General features: G+C 57.4%; 2 protein-coding genes across 6 annotated transcripts in view; both read left to right on the forward strand.

Annotated features, from left to right (window-relative positions):
- EML3 (echinoderm microtubule associated protein like 3) overlaps nt 1-8,963 on the forward strand; it is a 9,239-nt gene extending 276 nt beyond the window's left edge. Inside the window, exons 1-22 of one of the 5 annotated variants that reach the window (XM_025046218.1) lie at nt 814-955; nt 1,031-1,300; nt 1,395-1,508; nt 1,616-1,718; nt 2,505-2,572; nt 2,741-2,864; nt 3,083-3,253; nt 3,444-3,513; nt 3,599-3,709; nt 3,933-4,028; nt 4,384-4,539; nt 4,702-4,843; nt 5,259-5,410; nt 5,492-5,617; nt 5,701-5,832; nt 6,259-6,326; nt 6,879-6,967; nt 7,039-7,136; nt 7,268-7,355; nt 7,917-8,015; nt 8,308-8,438; nt 8,526-8,963. In XM_025046218.1, coding sequence (XP_024901986.1) covers nt 1,150-1,300; nt 1,395-1,508; nt 1,616-1,718; nt 2,505-2,572; nt 2,741-2,864; nt 3,083-3,253; nt 3,444-3,513; nt 3,599-3,709; nt 3,933-4,028; nt 4,384-4,539; nt 4,702-4,843; nt 5,259-5,410; nt 5,492-5,617; nt 5,701-5,832; nt 6,259-6,326; nt 6,879-6,967; nt 7,039-7,136; nt 7,268-7,355; nt 7,917-8,015; nt 8,308-8,438; nt 8,526-8,729 — 2,493 coding nt within the window. In that variant the 5' untranslated portion in view covers nt 814-955; nt 1,031-1,149 and the 3' untranslated portion in view covers nt 8,730-8,963. Of the gene's footprint in view, nt 1-783; nt 956-1,030; nt 1,301-1,394; nt 1,509-1,615; nt 1,719-2,504; nt 2,573-2,740; nt 2,865-3,082; nt 3,254-3,443; nt 3,514-3,598; nt 3,710-3,932; nt 4,029-4,383; nt 4,540-4,701; nt 4,844-5,258; nt 5,411-5,491; nt 5,618-5,700; nt 5,833-6,258; nt 6,327-6,878; nt 6,968-7,038; nt 7,137-7,267; nt 7,356-7,916; nt 8,016-8,307; nt 8,439-8,525 lie in introns of those variants that run through there. The other 4 variants (XM_015588753.2, XM_006911209.2, XM_006911210.3 and 1 more) reach the window with 4 other exon arrangements.
- Nucleotides 8,964-9,244: 281 nt separating this feature from the next.
- The window catches only part of MTA2 (metastasis associated 1 family member 2), an 8,418-nt gene continuing 2,277 nt past the window's right edge, over nt 9,245-15,385 (forward strand). Inside the window, 14 exon segments of the mRNA XM_006911211.3 lie at nt 9,245-9,758; nt 10,464-10,531; nt 10,868-10,961; nt 12,492-12,609; nt 12,743-12,806; nt 12,991-13,108; nt 13,404-13,506; nt 13,688-13,787; nt 13,954-14,142; nt 14,247-14,321; nt 14,433-14,491; nt 14,662-14,759; nt 14,888-15,027; nt 15,289-15,385. The exon segment at nt 15,289-15,385 is cut by the window's right edge and continues 5 nt beyond it. Coding sequence (XP_006911273.1) covers nt 9,731-9,758; nt 10,464-10,531; nt 10,868-10,961; nt 12,492-12,609; nt 12,743-12,806; nt 12,991-13,108; nt 13,404-13,506; nt 13,688-13,787; nt 13,954-14,142; nt 14,247-14,321; nt 14,433-14,491; nt 14,662-14,759; nt 14,888-15,027; nt 15,289-15,385 — 1,351 coding nt within the window. The 5' untranslated portion in view covers nt 9,245-9,730.

Consider the following 15,385-nt stretch of genomic DNA (forward strand, 5'->3'; position numbering starts at 1 on the left):
CCTTCCCGGAGCTGGGCTGGGCGCTCAGGCGCTGCCGGTGCCCGACGGCGGTCTGGTGGCGTCTCCGCGTGCTTCTTGGCCCCAGGAGCTCTGAGCATCCTCCACTGTTCCTCAGGTCGCTCTCCCTAGTTACTCGGGTCCTCCTGCTGTCATTTCGGACTTCCCAACGTCATGCTACCCCCAATGTTTCCCCGCCCCCCTATATTACTCTGGGCCTCTTCTGCTGGTATTTCGCGTCTTTTTACTTCTGGCCCCCACCGTTACCCTGCGACCTTCACTATGACTCTGTCTCCACCGATGTCCTCTCCTGTCATTCTAGATTTCTTTTTCTGGTCTTCTAAGTCCTCAGAATGACTATACTCTTGTGTTCCCCCCTTCTCCCTTGGTGACGCCTTCTCAGTTTCTGTGCCTTTCCTGGAGACCTGAGCTTGCTCCGGGGTGGGCCCTGTCTCCCTCACCAGCCCTGCGCCTCCTGCTGTGGTTCCCACGTTCCTGGGCAGGACTCCATATTTTCCCCCCTGGTACTCCGCGGTACGCCCTGTGTCTGCGGAGGCTGGTAGGGCAGCAGGAAGGGAGCTTTGCCAGCTTCCTCGCCTGCCCTGCCAGAAGGAGGCCCTTGATCCTCTACCACCCGTCTCCTCCCGTCTGGGCGAACCTCCAAGCCTGGGGCTGCTTGAAGGGGGCCGTCCTACTGGATGGATGCGAAGTCACGAAGAGACAGAATCCTCTCGACCCCTTCCCCAGGTGATGGTACCTTCTGAGTGCTTTTTGCCCCTTTCCCAGGCGAGGGCCCTGCTCAGGAGGCCCTGCAGTCCCTGAGCCAGCGGCTTCAGGTGCAGGAGAAGGAGATGGAGCTGGTAAAGGCCGCCCTGGCGGAAGCCCTTCGCCTGTTGCGGCTGCAGGCACTCCCCACCTCCCTGCATGACTCTGGCAGTCCAGCTCCTACAAGGGACAGGTATGCATGTTGTCACACCCTCTTCCTTCTTCTAGAGGCCTCTAAGGGCATCAGGTTGATTCACTGTCTTCCCAGCAGCCCTGCAGCACCCCCAGGACTGCCACCAACATGCAGCCCCTCCTTGGTGAGTCGAGGCACCCAGACAGAGACAGAGGTGGAGATGGAGATGTCTCCTGGACCCCCTGGCCTCAGCAATGGGCCCCCAGCCCCTCAGGGGAGCAGTGAAGAGCCTAGTGGGACCCAGTCTGAAGGAGGGGGCAGCAGCAGCAGTGGCACTGGCTCTCCTGGGGGCACTGGCTCCCCAGGGATCCTCAGGCTTGTGCAGCCCCTACAGCGTGCTGACTCGTGAGTGTCCTGTGGCAGAGGCCGGGAGGAGAGGGAGGACCAGGGAGCATGATTAGAGGGAATGACCTTCACCTGCTCACTGTGCTCCTGTCAGGGCACGGAGAAATTCCTCCTCCTCCTCATCCCCCTCAGAGCGGCCTCGGCAGAAACTCTCCCGGAAGGCGGCTTCCTCGGCCAACCTGTTGTTGCGGTCAGGGAGCACAGAGAGGTGGGCGAGGCTCCCCCAACCCGCCCCAGCCCAGGCTCAGGCTCTTGACTTTCCTCATCCCTCACTCGCTTCCCTGGGCGGGGTGGGGGGACCTCATCGCCCAACAGGAAGAAAGGAACAAGCTCTCCTGGGGCGCCTGCTGTGTACCCGGCACTGTGCCAAACCCTCGACCTCCTCCATCTCATTCAGTCCCCACGACATCCTTGGGGGGTAGGTGGTCTCATGCTGTTCATTGTCCAGGTGAGGAAGCAGGCTCAGAGAGGGTAAGTCATTTGCCTGGGGTCACACAGCCAGAGCCAGGATTTGAACCGAACTCTTCCTGACTCCAGTTCCTCTGCCCTTTCCACCGTATCACGGCATACCTCCCAGGATTCCAAGAGGCTTTTCCAAACGCTCCCATGATGTTCATGGGCGACTGTCCTCAGAGCTTCGGCCCGCCACCCCACCCATCGACCAGGCTTTACTTCTAGGGAGCAAGGGGAAACCCTGGTGTCTGAGCAGGTTGTGTCAGAGTGTGTGTAGGTCCCAGGACACCTGAGTGTTTATTCTCTGGAGAGAGATTATCGCATTATTATTATCTAATGACAGTGATCTCGGGAATTCTTTTGTCGCTTTTCTCTTGAGAGATGAGACTTTCTTGTGGACCTCCCAGCTCTGAATGGTAGGGCGGGTGTACTTTCTGGATTCACTTTGGTCCCATTTTATAGATGGGGAAATGAAAAGGTCAATAGCCAGAGACCTGGCGGTCTGGCGGAAGGGGCTCCTCCCTGTCACCCTGCCCGGCCTTTTACAAGCTTTATGGCCTTGTGCCTTGCGCTCAGCCCCTTTAGCCTCAATCTTCTCATTTCTTGAATGGAGCTAAATGCCCAGAATGCAAACTAAAGCCCGCAGAAGTCCTGGGGTCTTCTGAGTAACCTCCTTTCTTGTGTCCTGCCCCTCCCCATGTAGATCTTGGGACCTGACCCCAATCTCTATGCTTTTTTCTCTTCCCAACAGCCGTTGGGGGAAAGACCCCCTCTCCAGCCCTGGGGGTCCTGGATCACGGAGGAGTAATTACAATCTGGGTAAGTACAGAAGCATCTGGAGGAATTTAGATGACAGAGTTAAGGTCTGGGCTATAGCCCCAGGAACTACTTCGGGGTACCTATGAGGAATGGTGGGTAGAGTGTTGCTCTGGCTTTCCTGGAGGGAGGCTTCAGGGTGATGGTTGACACCCTGCCTTTTCTCTGTAGAAGGCATCTCAGTGAAGATGTTCCTTCGTGGCCGCCCAATTACCATGTACATCCCATCTGGCATCCGCAGCCTTGAGGAGCTGCCCAGCGGCCCACCCCCGGAGACCCTCAGCCTTGACTGGGTGTATCCTGCCCCCTCCGGGCTCATGAGAACCATCCTCCCCATCTTGGGACCCCCCTCCCCCGTTTTGCTCCCAGGTCTGCGGGGCCAAGGAGACCTCTATGAATCCTCCCCTCCCGTTCTCTGCCAATGGCACTGCCAGCCGGAAGCTCTGTCCTTCTCCCCTTTTCCTCATCCTGCCCTTGATCTGACCCTTTCCTTGACCGTGATCCCCACTCCAGTTATGGGTACAGGGGGCGTGACTCCCGCTCTAATCTGTTCGTGCTGCGTTCTGGGGAGGTGGTCTACTTTATTGCCTGTGTGGTGGTGCTGTACCGGCCCGGGGGAGGCCCAGGGGGTCCTGGAGGTGGCGGCCAGAGACATTACCGGGGGCACACGGACTGCGTTCGATGGTGAGGGTCCTGGGGCCTGGGAGTGGGCAGCTCTAGGCATTGGGGATGGTGGGCTTGGCAGGAAGAGGGCCTGGGCGGGCGTGGAGGAGCAGAAGGGAGTTGCCTTGGTGATCTGCCAGCACAGAGAAGGCGTCCTGGGTGGTCTTGAGAGACTGACCCCCTTTCCTAGAGTGTCTTCTCCTCCACTTAGCCTGGCCGTTCACCCTGATGGTGTGCGTGTGGCCTCAGGACAGACGGCTGGAGTGGATAAGGATGGAAAGGTGAGGCCAAAATCAAACTCAGGTAGACGGGATGCACTGCCGGCCCAGCTTTCTTTCTCATCTCTGACCCCTTCTCCCACTTCAGCCCCTGCAGCCTGTGGTTCACGTCTGGGACTCCGAGACGCTGCTGAAGCTGCAGGAGATTGGACTGGGGGCCTTCGAGCGGGGTGTGGGGGCCCTGGCCTTTTCAGTTGCGGTGAGCTGACCCCAAAGCCTCTTGACTCCCCCATCTTCGTTGTCCGGGGACCCTGTTCTTGTACTTCACTAGAAGGCCTCAGAAGTTCTGGCCTTCCTGAGCCCCGCCCAGCCAGTTCGCCTGAGAAAGGGACATGTGTCCACTTCTTGTGCCATCCTACTCCGTGCCTAATGACCCGACCTCTAGGCCTCACTCAGCCCTTCCGATGTGTCCCCGTCCTCAGGACCAGGGCGCTTTTCTTTGTGTGGTGGATGATTCTAATGAGCACATGCTGTCAGTGTGGGACTGCAACCGGGGCGCGAAGCTGGCTGAGATCAAGGTGAGTTCAGGTGGCCTGCAGCGCACCGCGGATGGGGAGGCGGGAGTGGTGGGGTGCGGAGGGTCCAGATTTAGCTGTACATTTACCTCCTCTCTGGCTGGCTGGGTTACCTGGGGCCAGCCTCCAGCCTCTCGGAGGCTGTGAAGGGGAGACTACGGAAGTTCTGACCTCACAGGCGTATGGGTGACTAATCGGGAGTGACTGGGAGTAGTGCTCTTAGGGGACTAGCGTCCGGAAGGAAGGCTGCCCTGGGGTGGCTGGACTTCTGCAGACCAGCCGTCCAGAGGCAAATGAAGCCAAGTCCAGTGAAGGTGTCCGGGGCTCGGGGTGGCTGAATCTAGTATCTTCTTCTCAGAGCACAAATGACTCAGTCCTGGCTGTTGGCTTCAGTCCTCGCGACAGCAGCTGCATTGTCACCAGCGGGAAATCCCACGTCCACTTCTGGAACTGGAGCGGTGGAGCAGGGGTTCCTGGGAATGGGACCCTCACCCGAAAACAGGGTGTCTTTGGGGTGAGGTGTGGATGCATGCAGGGTGGTGGGGGAGGGCAGAGTGGACATGGACGTATCGGTCTGAGGACTGTAGACCCTAGTGCTACCCAACTCCCACTGTCCTGTGACTTTTAGTCTTTGTCCTTCCCTTTGACCGCTGCTCTCTGCTTTCCTCTCCCCTAGAAATACAAGAAACCCAAGTTTATCCCTTGCTTTGTGTTCCTCCCGGATGGAGACATTCTCACTGGGGACTCAGAGGGGAACATTCTCACCTGGGGGCGGAGCCTCTCAGATTCCAAGACCCCAGGCAGGGGTGGGGCCAAAGGTATGTGCCGGGGGTGGCATCTGGGAAGTCTGGTACCCCAGAGGGTTTGCGGGAACGGAGAAGTGGATTGCCCATTTTTTCACTGTGAGAATCGATAGTTCTCTGTGGGCCAGTCTAGAAGGGTAGGGGGCAGCATGGCCGAGGGTAAAGGGCTGGGGCTTTGGAGTCTGCCAGATCCTGGGTTCAAATTCTAGTGTTGCCACTAGTTGTCTGGCCTTTAGGAAGTTACTTTGCTTCTCTGAGCCTCGGTTGTCCAGTCTGTAAACTGGAGAAAATAATAGCCAAGAATCAGAGATGGTATTCAGTAGGGACTCAGATGCTGGGAGTTATTACTCTATTGCGACGGCCTGGACTGCTCCTGTTCCCCACTTCCCTGCACCCCAAGACCCTGACCTACCCAGGACTTTGCCAACAGAGACCTATGGGATTGTGGCCCAGGCCCATGCTCATGAAGGTTCCATTTTCGCCCTGTGTCTCCGGCGGGATGGGACCGTGCTGAGTGGCGGTGGGCGCGACCGCCGGCTGGTGCAGTGGGGGCCTGGGTTGGTGGCCCTCCAGGAGGCTGAGGTGAGGGCTTGACTGCGATCGAGTGGGGGAGGGGGAAGAGACTGACCAGTGGGCCTCTGACTTTCTGCCACTACTCTGCAGATTCCTGAACACTTTGGGGCTGTGCGAGCCATTGCTGAGGGGCCGGGCTCTGAGCTGCTGGTGGGAACCACGAAGAATGCGTTGCTGAGGGGCGATCTGACCCAGGGCTTCTCCCCCGTGATCCAGGTTTGGGGGCCAAGGGCTCAGAGGAGGAGGAAGGGAAGAGCTGTTGGGGAGGGGCAGAGGTGACAGCACATGTTCTGCTATAGGGCCACACGGACGAGCTCTGGGGATTGTGCACACATCCCTTCCAGAACCGCTTCCTCACCTGCGGCCATGACCGGCAGCTCTGCCTGTGGGATGGAGAGGGCCACGCGCTGGCTTGGAGCATCGACCTCAAGGTATAGTTCTGTCTCCCTGGTTCCCCAGTGCCACACCCACCATGACTCCTGTGGCCACCACTTTCCCCAACATCCCCTTTCCTTCGGCCCTCCAGAGGCAGCCAGTTTGTACTGGTCTGGCCGTACTGGCTACTAAAATGTTCATACTTCTGTGCTGATTCCTCTAATGCCCCCCCAATGGCCCAGACCTCCCCTTGATCCAGCAACTGATGGTTAATCTCTGGCCCAGCAGGAGTCCTCAGTTCTGGCTATAAAATATTTTGAGTATCGCCCACTGTTTAGGCTCCACCCCAGGTCTACTGCCACCCTCCTCTCTCCTCTTCCTTGGGATGAGGAGACTTTGACTTTACCAAGATGACAAGGTGTCTGTCTTGTTTCCCTCACTAGAAAGGCATCTTCTTGGAATCACCTTCTCTTCCCTCCTAGGAGACTGGTCTCTGTGCGGACTTCCACCCCAGTGGGGCAGTCGTGGCCGTAGGACTGAACACGGGGAGGTAAGAAGGAGCCAGGATGCCTGGGAGGGGAAAGCAGGAGATACGGGACAGGGTCCTGGTAGTGGTGGCGGGCCGGGGGTGGGGGTGTAGGGGAGAAGGGGTGTGATCACTGCCTACTCGGGAGCCCCAGCTGCACCTTCCTATTCCTCAGTGCTTTTCCCTGCAACCTGGGCCTCCCTTGCTTCCCTGTGACAACTGTCATCATATCCTCCCCCAACCACTATCCCTTCCAAGCCTAGAGTGGAAGAGGTGGCCGCCTAGGATAGAGAAGTGGCAGGAACGGGAGGGGCATAGGGGAGACTAACACCAGAAAGTGACAGGTTTTGCAGACTCCATAAGGCCCTTGTAGGCCAGCCCCATATTCCTTTCTCAGATGGCATCAGAAGCCCCTCAGCTTTTACCTGCCCTTAGCCTCTTCCCATGTCCCAGAATAACAATGCAGTGGCTACCTCTGTCTACTTCATAGCCTTTCTGTCAGTGTCTCTGAGTCTCTCCAACTGGCTAACCCCCACAGTGCCCAGGACACCTGCTTTCTGCCCCCCTCCCTTCCAGGTGGCTGGTTTTGGACACAGAGACCAGAGAGATCGTGTCCGATGTCACTGATGGCAATGAACAGCTCTCAGTGGTCCGGTACAGCCCAGGTGGGAGCTGCCCCCACCCTGGACCCAGACCCATCCCTGGGCCTTCCCTCTCTGAGTGACTCTCTTTGTAGATGGGTTGTACCTGGCCATCGGTTCCCATGACAACATGATCTACATCTATAGTGTTTCCAGTGATGGTGCCAAGTCCAGTCGCTTTGGCCGCTGTGTGGTGAGGAAGCTGGGGTGGAGGGTGGGACATTGCCATAGCAGGTAAACTCCTCGAAGGGTCCCATGCACTAAGGGAGGTTGGGGGATGGGAAATGGGGACCCCATTTTTAGTCTCTTGACCCTTGCTCCCAGGGTCACTCCAGCTTTATCACTCACCTTGACTGGTCCAAGGATGGGAACTTCATCATGTCCAATTCTGGGGATTATGAGATCCTTTACTGTGAGTGGCAGTAGAGTGAGCATGGGGAGAGGGTAATTGGGGTGGCTTCTATTTGTGTGTGCTCCTGGTTGGGAGGGGATGAAAGAGAATATGTGGGGAGCTCCAGACACAGGGGCTGTCAGATGGGGAGGTGGAGATGGGATTGGAGTCAGAATTGTACACGTGGGATAAATTGTGATTTGAAAACACACGCGCGCGCACACACACACACACACACACACACACACACACACACACAGTTTTATACCATGTCTTGTTCCCACAAGGATTTGAAGGAGTTGAAAAATGCACCAAGAAAAGACGGGTTTAGAAAAGTTTCTTAGGCAGTTGTGGAGGGATTGCCTTATCTAGAGAGGAGGAACTGCTGAGAAGCTGTTAAGAACTTGAGGAAGAACTCAGGAAGCACATGGGGCTGGGTTTTGCCTTGGGCTGTGGGCTACTGTGGTGACCAGACCACATGCCACCACCTCAAGCCAGTCTTTCCAACTTGGCCTTCACCACATGGCATCTTCCTCACTGAGGGCAGGTGAAGGCTGAGCTGGGTGGGCTCCTTCTCCCCAGGGGACGTGGCCGGAGGCTGCAAGCTGCTGAGGAATCGCTATGAGAGCCGAGACCGAGAGTGGGCCACCTACACCTGCGTGCTGGGCTTCCATGTCTACGGTGAGCAAGGGCGCAGGGCGGAACCCTGAGTGTGTGTGTAGTGGGGAAGGAAGGTCGAGCCCACCCCCGGCTCGGAATGCTGGGCATATGTGGAGGAGTGGGCATCAAGAAACTGGCGGATCCAGTCCAGGAGGCCCCGCTGGCCCTCCAGCCCTCCAGCCCTCCCTTGGGAGGGATGCCGGGAGACGCGGCCGGTGGGTGGCCGCGGCTGCCCTAGCCAGGGAAACAGTGCAGCTCTGGGCTGTGGGTGGAGGCAGGGAGGAGGCCGCGCTGAGGCCAGCCACTGCGCTAGGCGTGTGGCCGGACGGCTCAGATGGCACCGACATCAATTCCCTGTGCCGCTCTCACAACGAGCGCGTGGTGGCCGTGGCAGACGACTTCTGCAAAGTGCACCTCTTCCAGTACCCGTGCGCACGCGCCAAGGTGAGGCCTCCTGGGGTCTCCCGGGTCAGGTGGGGTTGGGGGCCCAGGGTGCACTGTCGGCGCAACTCGACCTTCCCTCCAACCCAGGCACCAAGTCTCGTGTACGGTGGCCACGGAAGTCATGTGACCAGCGTCCGGTTCACTCACGACGACTCGCACCTCATCTCGCTGGGCGGCAAGGACGCCAGCATCTTCCAGTGGCGAGTGCTGGGTGCCGGGGGCGCGGGGCCAGCTCCAGCTACGCCCTCTCGAACCCCTTCCCTGTCCCCCGCCTCGTCTCTCGACGTCTGACCGCTGCCGGACTGGACCCACCAGCCCTAGGCGTGGCCCTGCCCCACCCAAACCCCAGGACCAGTGGCCGACCCTTTCTCAACTTGGAGACATTCCTGATCGCGCATTTCCCTGGAGGGGGCGAGCGGCACCCCTGCACACACTGTATAGACCCGCTGGCTGAGCCGGGCAGCCCCAGCCTGGGCCCTGACTCCCGCTGCCTGCTGAGGGGCAATAAACCAAAAGCAAAGTCGCCTCCCAGTCCTTTTGTGGGGCGCGGCTGGGCGCCTTCGGGGCCCTTTGGGGGTGGGGATGAAAGAAAAGAGCGCGGAAAGGGTGAGGGAGCGTAGACCATTCATGCAAATGACAGGCAAAGCCGCTTGCAAATAACCCGGCGAAGCGCACAGGCGCGCTGCTCTCCCGGGACGTAGGCGGAGAGGCAGGGCTCGGGCAAGGAGAGAGTTAAGCTCAACTCCTCCCGGCGTCGGAGGCGGGGCCGAGCTTCAGCGGAAATAACCGAGCGCGGGGCCGCGGTTGGCCGGAGGGAGCCGAACCGCTTCCGGAAGTGGCCGATCTGTGGGGTCTCTCTCTCCGACCCGAGCCGAGCGCCGGGCCTTGTTCTCCGGATCGGCCGAAGGTGTTCCGGAAGGAGGCGAACCCCGAGGCGGGCAGGGCCAGCCGTCTCTGCCGCCGACAGAGCCCAACGTCTGCTGGGGCTTTGAGAGGGTGGGGGACTCCAGAGCCTGGCTCCGGGCCGTCGGGAGCCGAACTCGTTCCGGAAGGAGCCGAGGAGACCGGCGCCGGCCTCGGCGTCCCGGGTGTGAGGCGGTGGCAGCCGCGGCGACAGCGCGGGCCGGGATGAACCGCGACGGCTGAGGCGGCGGAGGTGCCGGCTGCGTGGGCCCGACCGAGACTTCCGTGAAGCGCCAGCCCCGCGCTCCGGGCTTCGCCTCGAGCTGAGCTCTGCCCCCCCGAGCCTCCAGGTCCCCTTTGTGCGGCCGGAGGAGGCGGCGGGAACGGCCATGGCGGCCAACATGTACCGAGTGGGGGGTGAGTACCGGGCGCAGGGGCTGCGGGGCCCGGGGCGGGAGAGCCTGGGGGCCGGGACCTGAGAGGCTCGGCCCCCGGCGGCGTGGTTCCGAGCGCGGACCGGAACCGGAACCGGGGAGCGAGGGTGCGGGAACCGCGACGCGACCGGGCGCCGAGGTTCCCGGAGAGCTGGGGGCAGCCCCGACGGCACTCACGGGGCTGCATCTGTGGTCCCCTGGGTCGGGGAGCGGGACTTGGGAAAGTGGTTCCGAAGGAGCTGACAAACAGGCAGGGGGCGCGAAGGGTTAGGGCGACCGCTTTGCCACTTGAAGGGGAGCCACCGGGAGGTGTCCTTTCCCCAGGCGTTATTGTGCGCCTCGGTTCGCAAAGGTAGGGGTCCTGCGCCAGGATGAGCAATTGCTCTCTCCGCTGAGACTGGGGTACAATCCCATCGCTGAGATGGAACTGCGGGGGAAACCCCTGCTTCTTGTTTCTTAAGGCTCACTTTTGAGTGCAGGATCTGATTTCAGACTTAGGTGGTCAGGGGTGGGGGGCATCCCCTCTTTTCTCTTCATCTCTCCACTTCCCCATTTTAGCGTCCTCTCTGCCTGGACCCTGATCTCATTTGGGCCCACCCAGGCCTACTTTCTCTCCTCCTACCCTGGTACTCTGGCTCTCCGATCTCCTGGTCTGATCTTCCCGGTTCTTCCCCACCCCCTCCTACAGATTACGTCTATTTTGAGAACTCGTCCAGCAATCCTTACCTGGTTAGACGGATTGAGGAGCTCAACAAGGTGAGTGGAGCAGAGTCTCCCCAACCCCCCTTCCCCAAAGTAGTCTCAGTCTTCTGAGGTCTCTAACTTCAGGTGGAAGAGAGAGGGACAGAGAGAGAGGACTCTATCATTCTTTCGATGTGTTCAGGAAAGGCTACCGAGAGCTTAGTGGAAACTTTACTGTTCTCTCTCTTGTGGGCTAAAGAAAGAGATTTGGAAGTCAGTCCTTAAATACGTCTCATTCGTAATTTCTTGGGTTTTTCTACATCCCATAGAAACTTATTGTTGTTAGTCTCTTCCTTCTGCGTTTCTACATTCAAATGACCAGTTTTCAATGCTCTTTTTCCCCTCTCTTAGACTGCAAATGGAAATGTGGAGGCAAAGGTCGTGTGCCTTTTCCGGCGGAGGGACATTTCTAGTAGCCTCAACAGCCTGGCTGATAGTAATGCCAGTGAGTGTCTTTGTACCCCCACCTTACCCTCTGCCCCCCCTTTCCTCCCCTTCCCCACGTTCTGAGTCCTGGGCCTGTCCCTGCAGGAGTTTCTCCTGGTAGCATGCCCAAGGCAGGAGTGTGAGTTTGGGGGTGGTAAATGTTTGGTCTGCGGAGGGAGGCCTGTTTTTACACGTTGGTTGGAAGCAGGGGAAAGAGACTATGATAAGGAGAGCCAGAGTTTGGCTTAATGCATGCGTGTGGGTGAATGGTGTGTGTAAAAGAGGTAATAGTATTCAAAACAGAAGATGAGTTTTAGAGAAGCAGGACCCTTGGGGGACAGTTTCGTGTATGTTGGGACAATGGGTAGTGACTGGAGGTCAAGGTGAAGAGGAAGAGATTGTACTTAGAAGCCATGAGGTGATGCGAATACATTGAAGAGACGGAATAGGAAGAGAGGAAAGTTTTCTTGTACTTTTTCCTCTTTCTCTCCTCCTCCGTTTTCCCCTCCACTCCGTTTTACGTCTTTCCCTTTTCCTGTTGCCCTATTTTCTCCTTATACTTTCATCTTCTTTCAAAAAATGTCCTTCTGTTTCCCTTAGTGTCCTTTTCTTTTCCTGCTTTGGCTTTTTTCCCCTCTTCCTCTTGTTCCTCATTCCTAAATTATTTTCCTTATTCCAGGATGCTTTGGACATGAAGGAGTTAAGGGGCCTACCAAGTTCTCTGGCCCTCTGGGGTTTTCAGCTCCATCTGGCAGGGGCTGACCTTGGCCTTGTCCAATCAGAAGGGGTGTGGGGGGTGTGGTCCCCCTTGCCTTAGCACAAGGTTTCCGGAGCACACAGGCGAGGGGCGGAGCTTGCTGCACCCCCCTTCTCCCTGAGGTTGGGAACAATGCACCAATGAGCCTGGGCCTGTGGCTCTTCTGCACCCCTCCCACTTTGATTGGCATCCAGCCAGGTTAACCCTTTCCACCAAGGTTTCAGGGCAAGTTGCAGCTCCTGGGGGAGGAAGGTGTTGGCACTGGCTTGAGAGCTACTGTCCTTGAAAGCCCCTCAAACAATTCTCCAAGTAGAAAGTGAGCAGTAGTTAGGGTGGCGTGTGATGGTTAAGAGCAGAGTCTCCTGAAATCTGAAAAGAGGAACTGTTAAACACAACCTCGTATGATGCTTTTTCATCTCACTGAGTTTCCGGACCTCAGGCTGGTTTAACAAGAAAGAGACAGGTGCGATGTTCTTTCTGGGTCTGGTGTGGGCAGATTTGCGCTCTGTGAGTGGTGTCTGGGCATTGGCATCGGGTTTGGGATGCCCTTCTGTGGCATTCTTCGTACTCTCAGCAGCTCTTTCCTAAGAGCAGTAGTGGTGGACAGTGGGAGCATCTCTGATGGGGGAGAGCGCTAAGTGCGAAGGCCGCTGGGTAAGGGCGAGCAAGGCAGGTGCCTGGGGAGTGTGAGAAAAACAGCTGAGACGGGAAGTTTCCCCCAAGCCAGAGTGTCCAAGGTGGCTTCTTTTTGGATTAGTTTCTGACTTGGTTTCTTTCTCTTTAATCTCCCAGGGGAGTTTGAGGAGGAATCAAAGCAGCCAGGGGTATCGGAGCAGCAGCGACATCAACTGAAGCACCGGGAGCTTTTCCTTTCTCGGCAGTTTGAGTCGTTACCAGCCACTCACATACGGTATGGGGCAGTCAGGGTCACTGTGGCCAGCATGTACTTATCTGGAAGATGGAGAGGAGGGGGTGCTGTATTGGAGATGCTGTGGAGAGGGAACGACAAGCTCACCCAGGCGCTTCTGATCCTTTTCCTATAGGGGAAAATGCAGTGTGACTCTCTTGAATGAGACAGATATCTTGAGCCAGTACCTGGAAAAGGAGGTGAGAAAGAGGTGTCGGGGGGAAAAGGGAGGGGGTGGGTATTGCTCCCAAAGGCAAGAGGAAAGTAAGACTGTGATGAGGTACAGGTCGACAGACTGCCTGTCTTGGGAACTCTGGGTGCACCCCACTGCCCCCTGTCTTTGAGGACTGCTGCCCTGTTAACCTTCTCTCTTCCCATCTCCAGGACTGCTTTTTTTACTCGCTGGTGTTTGACCCTGTGCAGAAGACCCTTCTAGCTGATCAGGGGGAAATCCGAGTTGGTTGCAAGTACCAAGCTGAGATCCCAGATCGCCTGGCGGAGGGTAAGCAACAGGAGAGACTGTATGGCTTCCGGGTTATCTAACATCAGTCTCTGTGAGTCATGTGCCCTGGAGTTGGATGGTACAGTCTGCATGGTTCTGTGCTGTGACCCTGACAGAATACGACCTCAGGAACCTGAGAAGGGCAGGTGGGCAGAGCTGGGAAGAGAAGTCTGAGAGTCGAGGTGGCTGATAGGATCCAATCAAGAGATGAGGAGGGACAAGGTGCTGTTTGAATGTCAAGACACCTACTGCCCTCCCTCCCCCTCCCTGATGATGCCGTTGCTCTGTTCCCCAGGGGAATCTGATAACCGGAACCAACAGAAGATGGAGATGAAAGTCTGGGACCCAGACAACCCTCTCACAGACCGGCAGATTGATCAGTTTCTCGTGGTGGCCCGGTGAGGGGTGGGTGGATGGGGAAGTGGGCGGGGGGTGTGGACATAGTTCTGAGTCCCGTTCTTAGAGATGGGCATTATTTTTTTGGTGGCATGGGTGTTTTCCTTTTTTCTCACCTGGTTTAGTCCCTCAGCCCACTTGTGTTTTTTTCTTGCCCTCCTGACTTCTCAATCCCTCTCTTAGAGCGGTGGGGACCTTTGCGAGAGCCCTGGATTGTAGCAGCTCCATTCGGCAGCCAAGCCTGCACATGAGTGCAGCCGCTGCCTCCCGAGATATCACTCTGGTGAGCAAAAGTTGGTGGGTAGGTGGGCACGCTGCGCTTTCTGGGGACATGCAGAGCCTGGGGACAGGAGAGGAGGGTGTCTGAGGGAGCGGGTACGTTTAGAGAGCCGCAGGGGAGCGTGCTGAGCGTTTCAGGTCATCAGCATTGTTTCCCATCTCCCCTGTAGTTTCATGCAATGGATACGTTGCAAAGGAACGGCTATGACCTGGCAAAGGCCATGTCGACCCTGGTGCCCCAGGGGGGCCCGGTGCTGTGTCGGGATGAGATGGAGGAGTGGTCTGCCTCAGAGGCCATGCTTTTTGAGGAGGCCCTGGAGAAGTACGGGAAGGATTTCAATGATATTCGCCAAGACTTTGTAAGTGGCTAGGGCTAGGGGAAGAGGTGGACGAGGTGTCAGGCGGGAGAACCAGGACCTAGGGCCAGGTGCTCGCTCATGCTTCTTCCCTCTGCCCTCCTTAGCTGCCCTGGAAGTCACTTGCCAGCATAGTCCAGTTTTATTACATGTGGAAAACTACAGACCGCTACATTCAGCAGGTACAGTCTGGGCTAGGGAGGCTGGACGAGAGGGCTCCGATGCACAGCTGCCTTTGAAGTCGATGACATCTCCCGGCTGAGATGCTCTGATTCTTCTCTTTCTTTCTGCAGAAGAGATTGAAAGCTGCCGAAGCAGACAGCAAACTGAAACAGGTCTACATCCCCACCTAGTAAGTGTGTTGGGTGGAGAGGCTGGCGTGTTTTCCTTTTCTTCCCCCAACCTGTGCTTTCCTCAGTGATTAGGGATGGGCAGGGGGCAGGGCACATTATCATAGAGAAGGTGGAAATGGATTCTTTTCCTTGAATTCTTTCCTTTTCTCCCCACTCCTTCCCCTGTTAGCACCAAACCAAATCCTAACCAGATCATCTCCGTGGGCTCAAAACCTGGCATGAATGGGGCCGGGTTCCAGAAGGGCCTAACTTGCGAGAGCTGCCACAGTGAGTTCCAGGAAGGGACAGGGACATTGGGTCGGGGGTGGGTGAGAGGCCTTCTCTGGCCCATGAACCTGAGGAGCTCAAGTGGCCTGTTCTTCCCTGGCCTCCAATTCCTCTCCACATTCCTCTAGCCACACAGTCTGCCCAGTGGTACGCCTGGGGCCCACCCAACATGCAGTGCCGCCTCTGTGCTTCCTGTTGGATCTACTGGAAGAAGTATGGGGGACTGAAGACCCCAACCCAGCTTGAGGGGGCTGCTCGGGGCACAACAGTAAGGATCAATGGGGACAAGGAGGGGGCGAGCAGTGAGCATGTCGACGAGAGCTTTAGGTGAAGGCCAGAACACCCAACTCTATATATGGTGATGGTTTGGTGTGTGTTTGGGGGAGGAGTTTGATTGTGGTTCAGGAGCATGGCAGGTCAGGATGGCAGTAAAGAGATGAGTCGGAAAAATTGTTCTCTGCAAAGAATGGAAGAAAGAAAGGAGCCTCAATGTCCATCTGCGTTTTCCCTTTTTCCTATGTCCTTCCAGGAGCCACACTCGAGGGGTCATTTGTCCAGACCTGAAGCCCAAAGTCTCTCCCCCTATACGACCAGCGCCAACCGGGCCAAGCTGCTGGCTAAGAACA

The sequence above is a fragment of the Pteropus alecto genome, unplaced genomic scaffold (assembly GCF_000325575.1).
Source record: "Pteropus alecto unplaced genomic scaffold, ASM32557v1 scaffold43, whole genome shotgun sequence".
In the NCBI taxonomy this organism is placed as follows: Eukaryota; Metazoa; Chordata; class Mammalia; order Chiroptera; family Pteropodidae; genus Pteropus; species Pteropus alecto.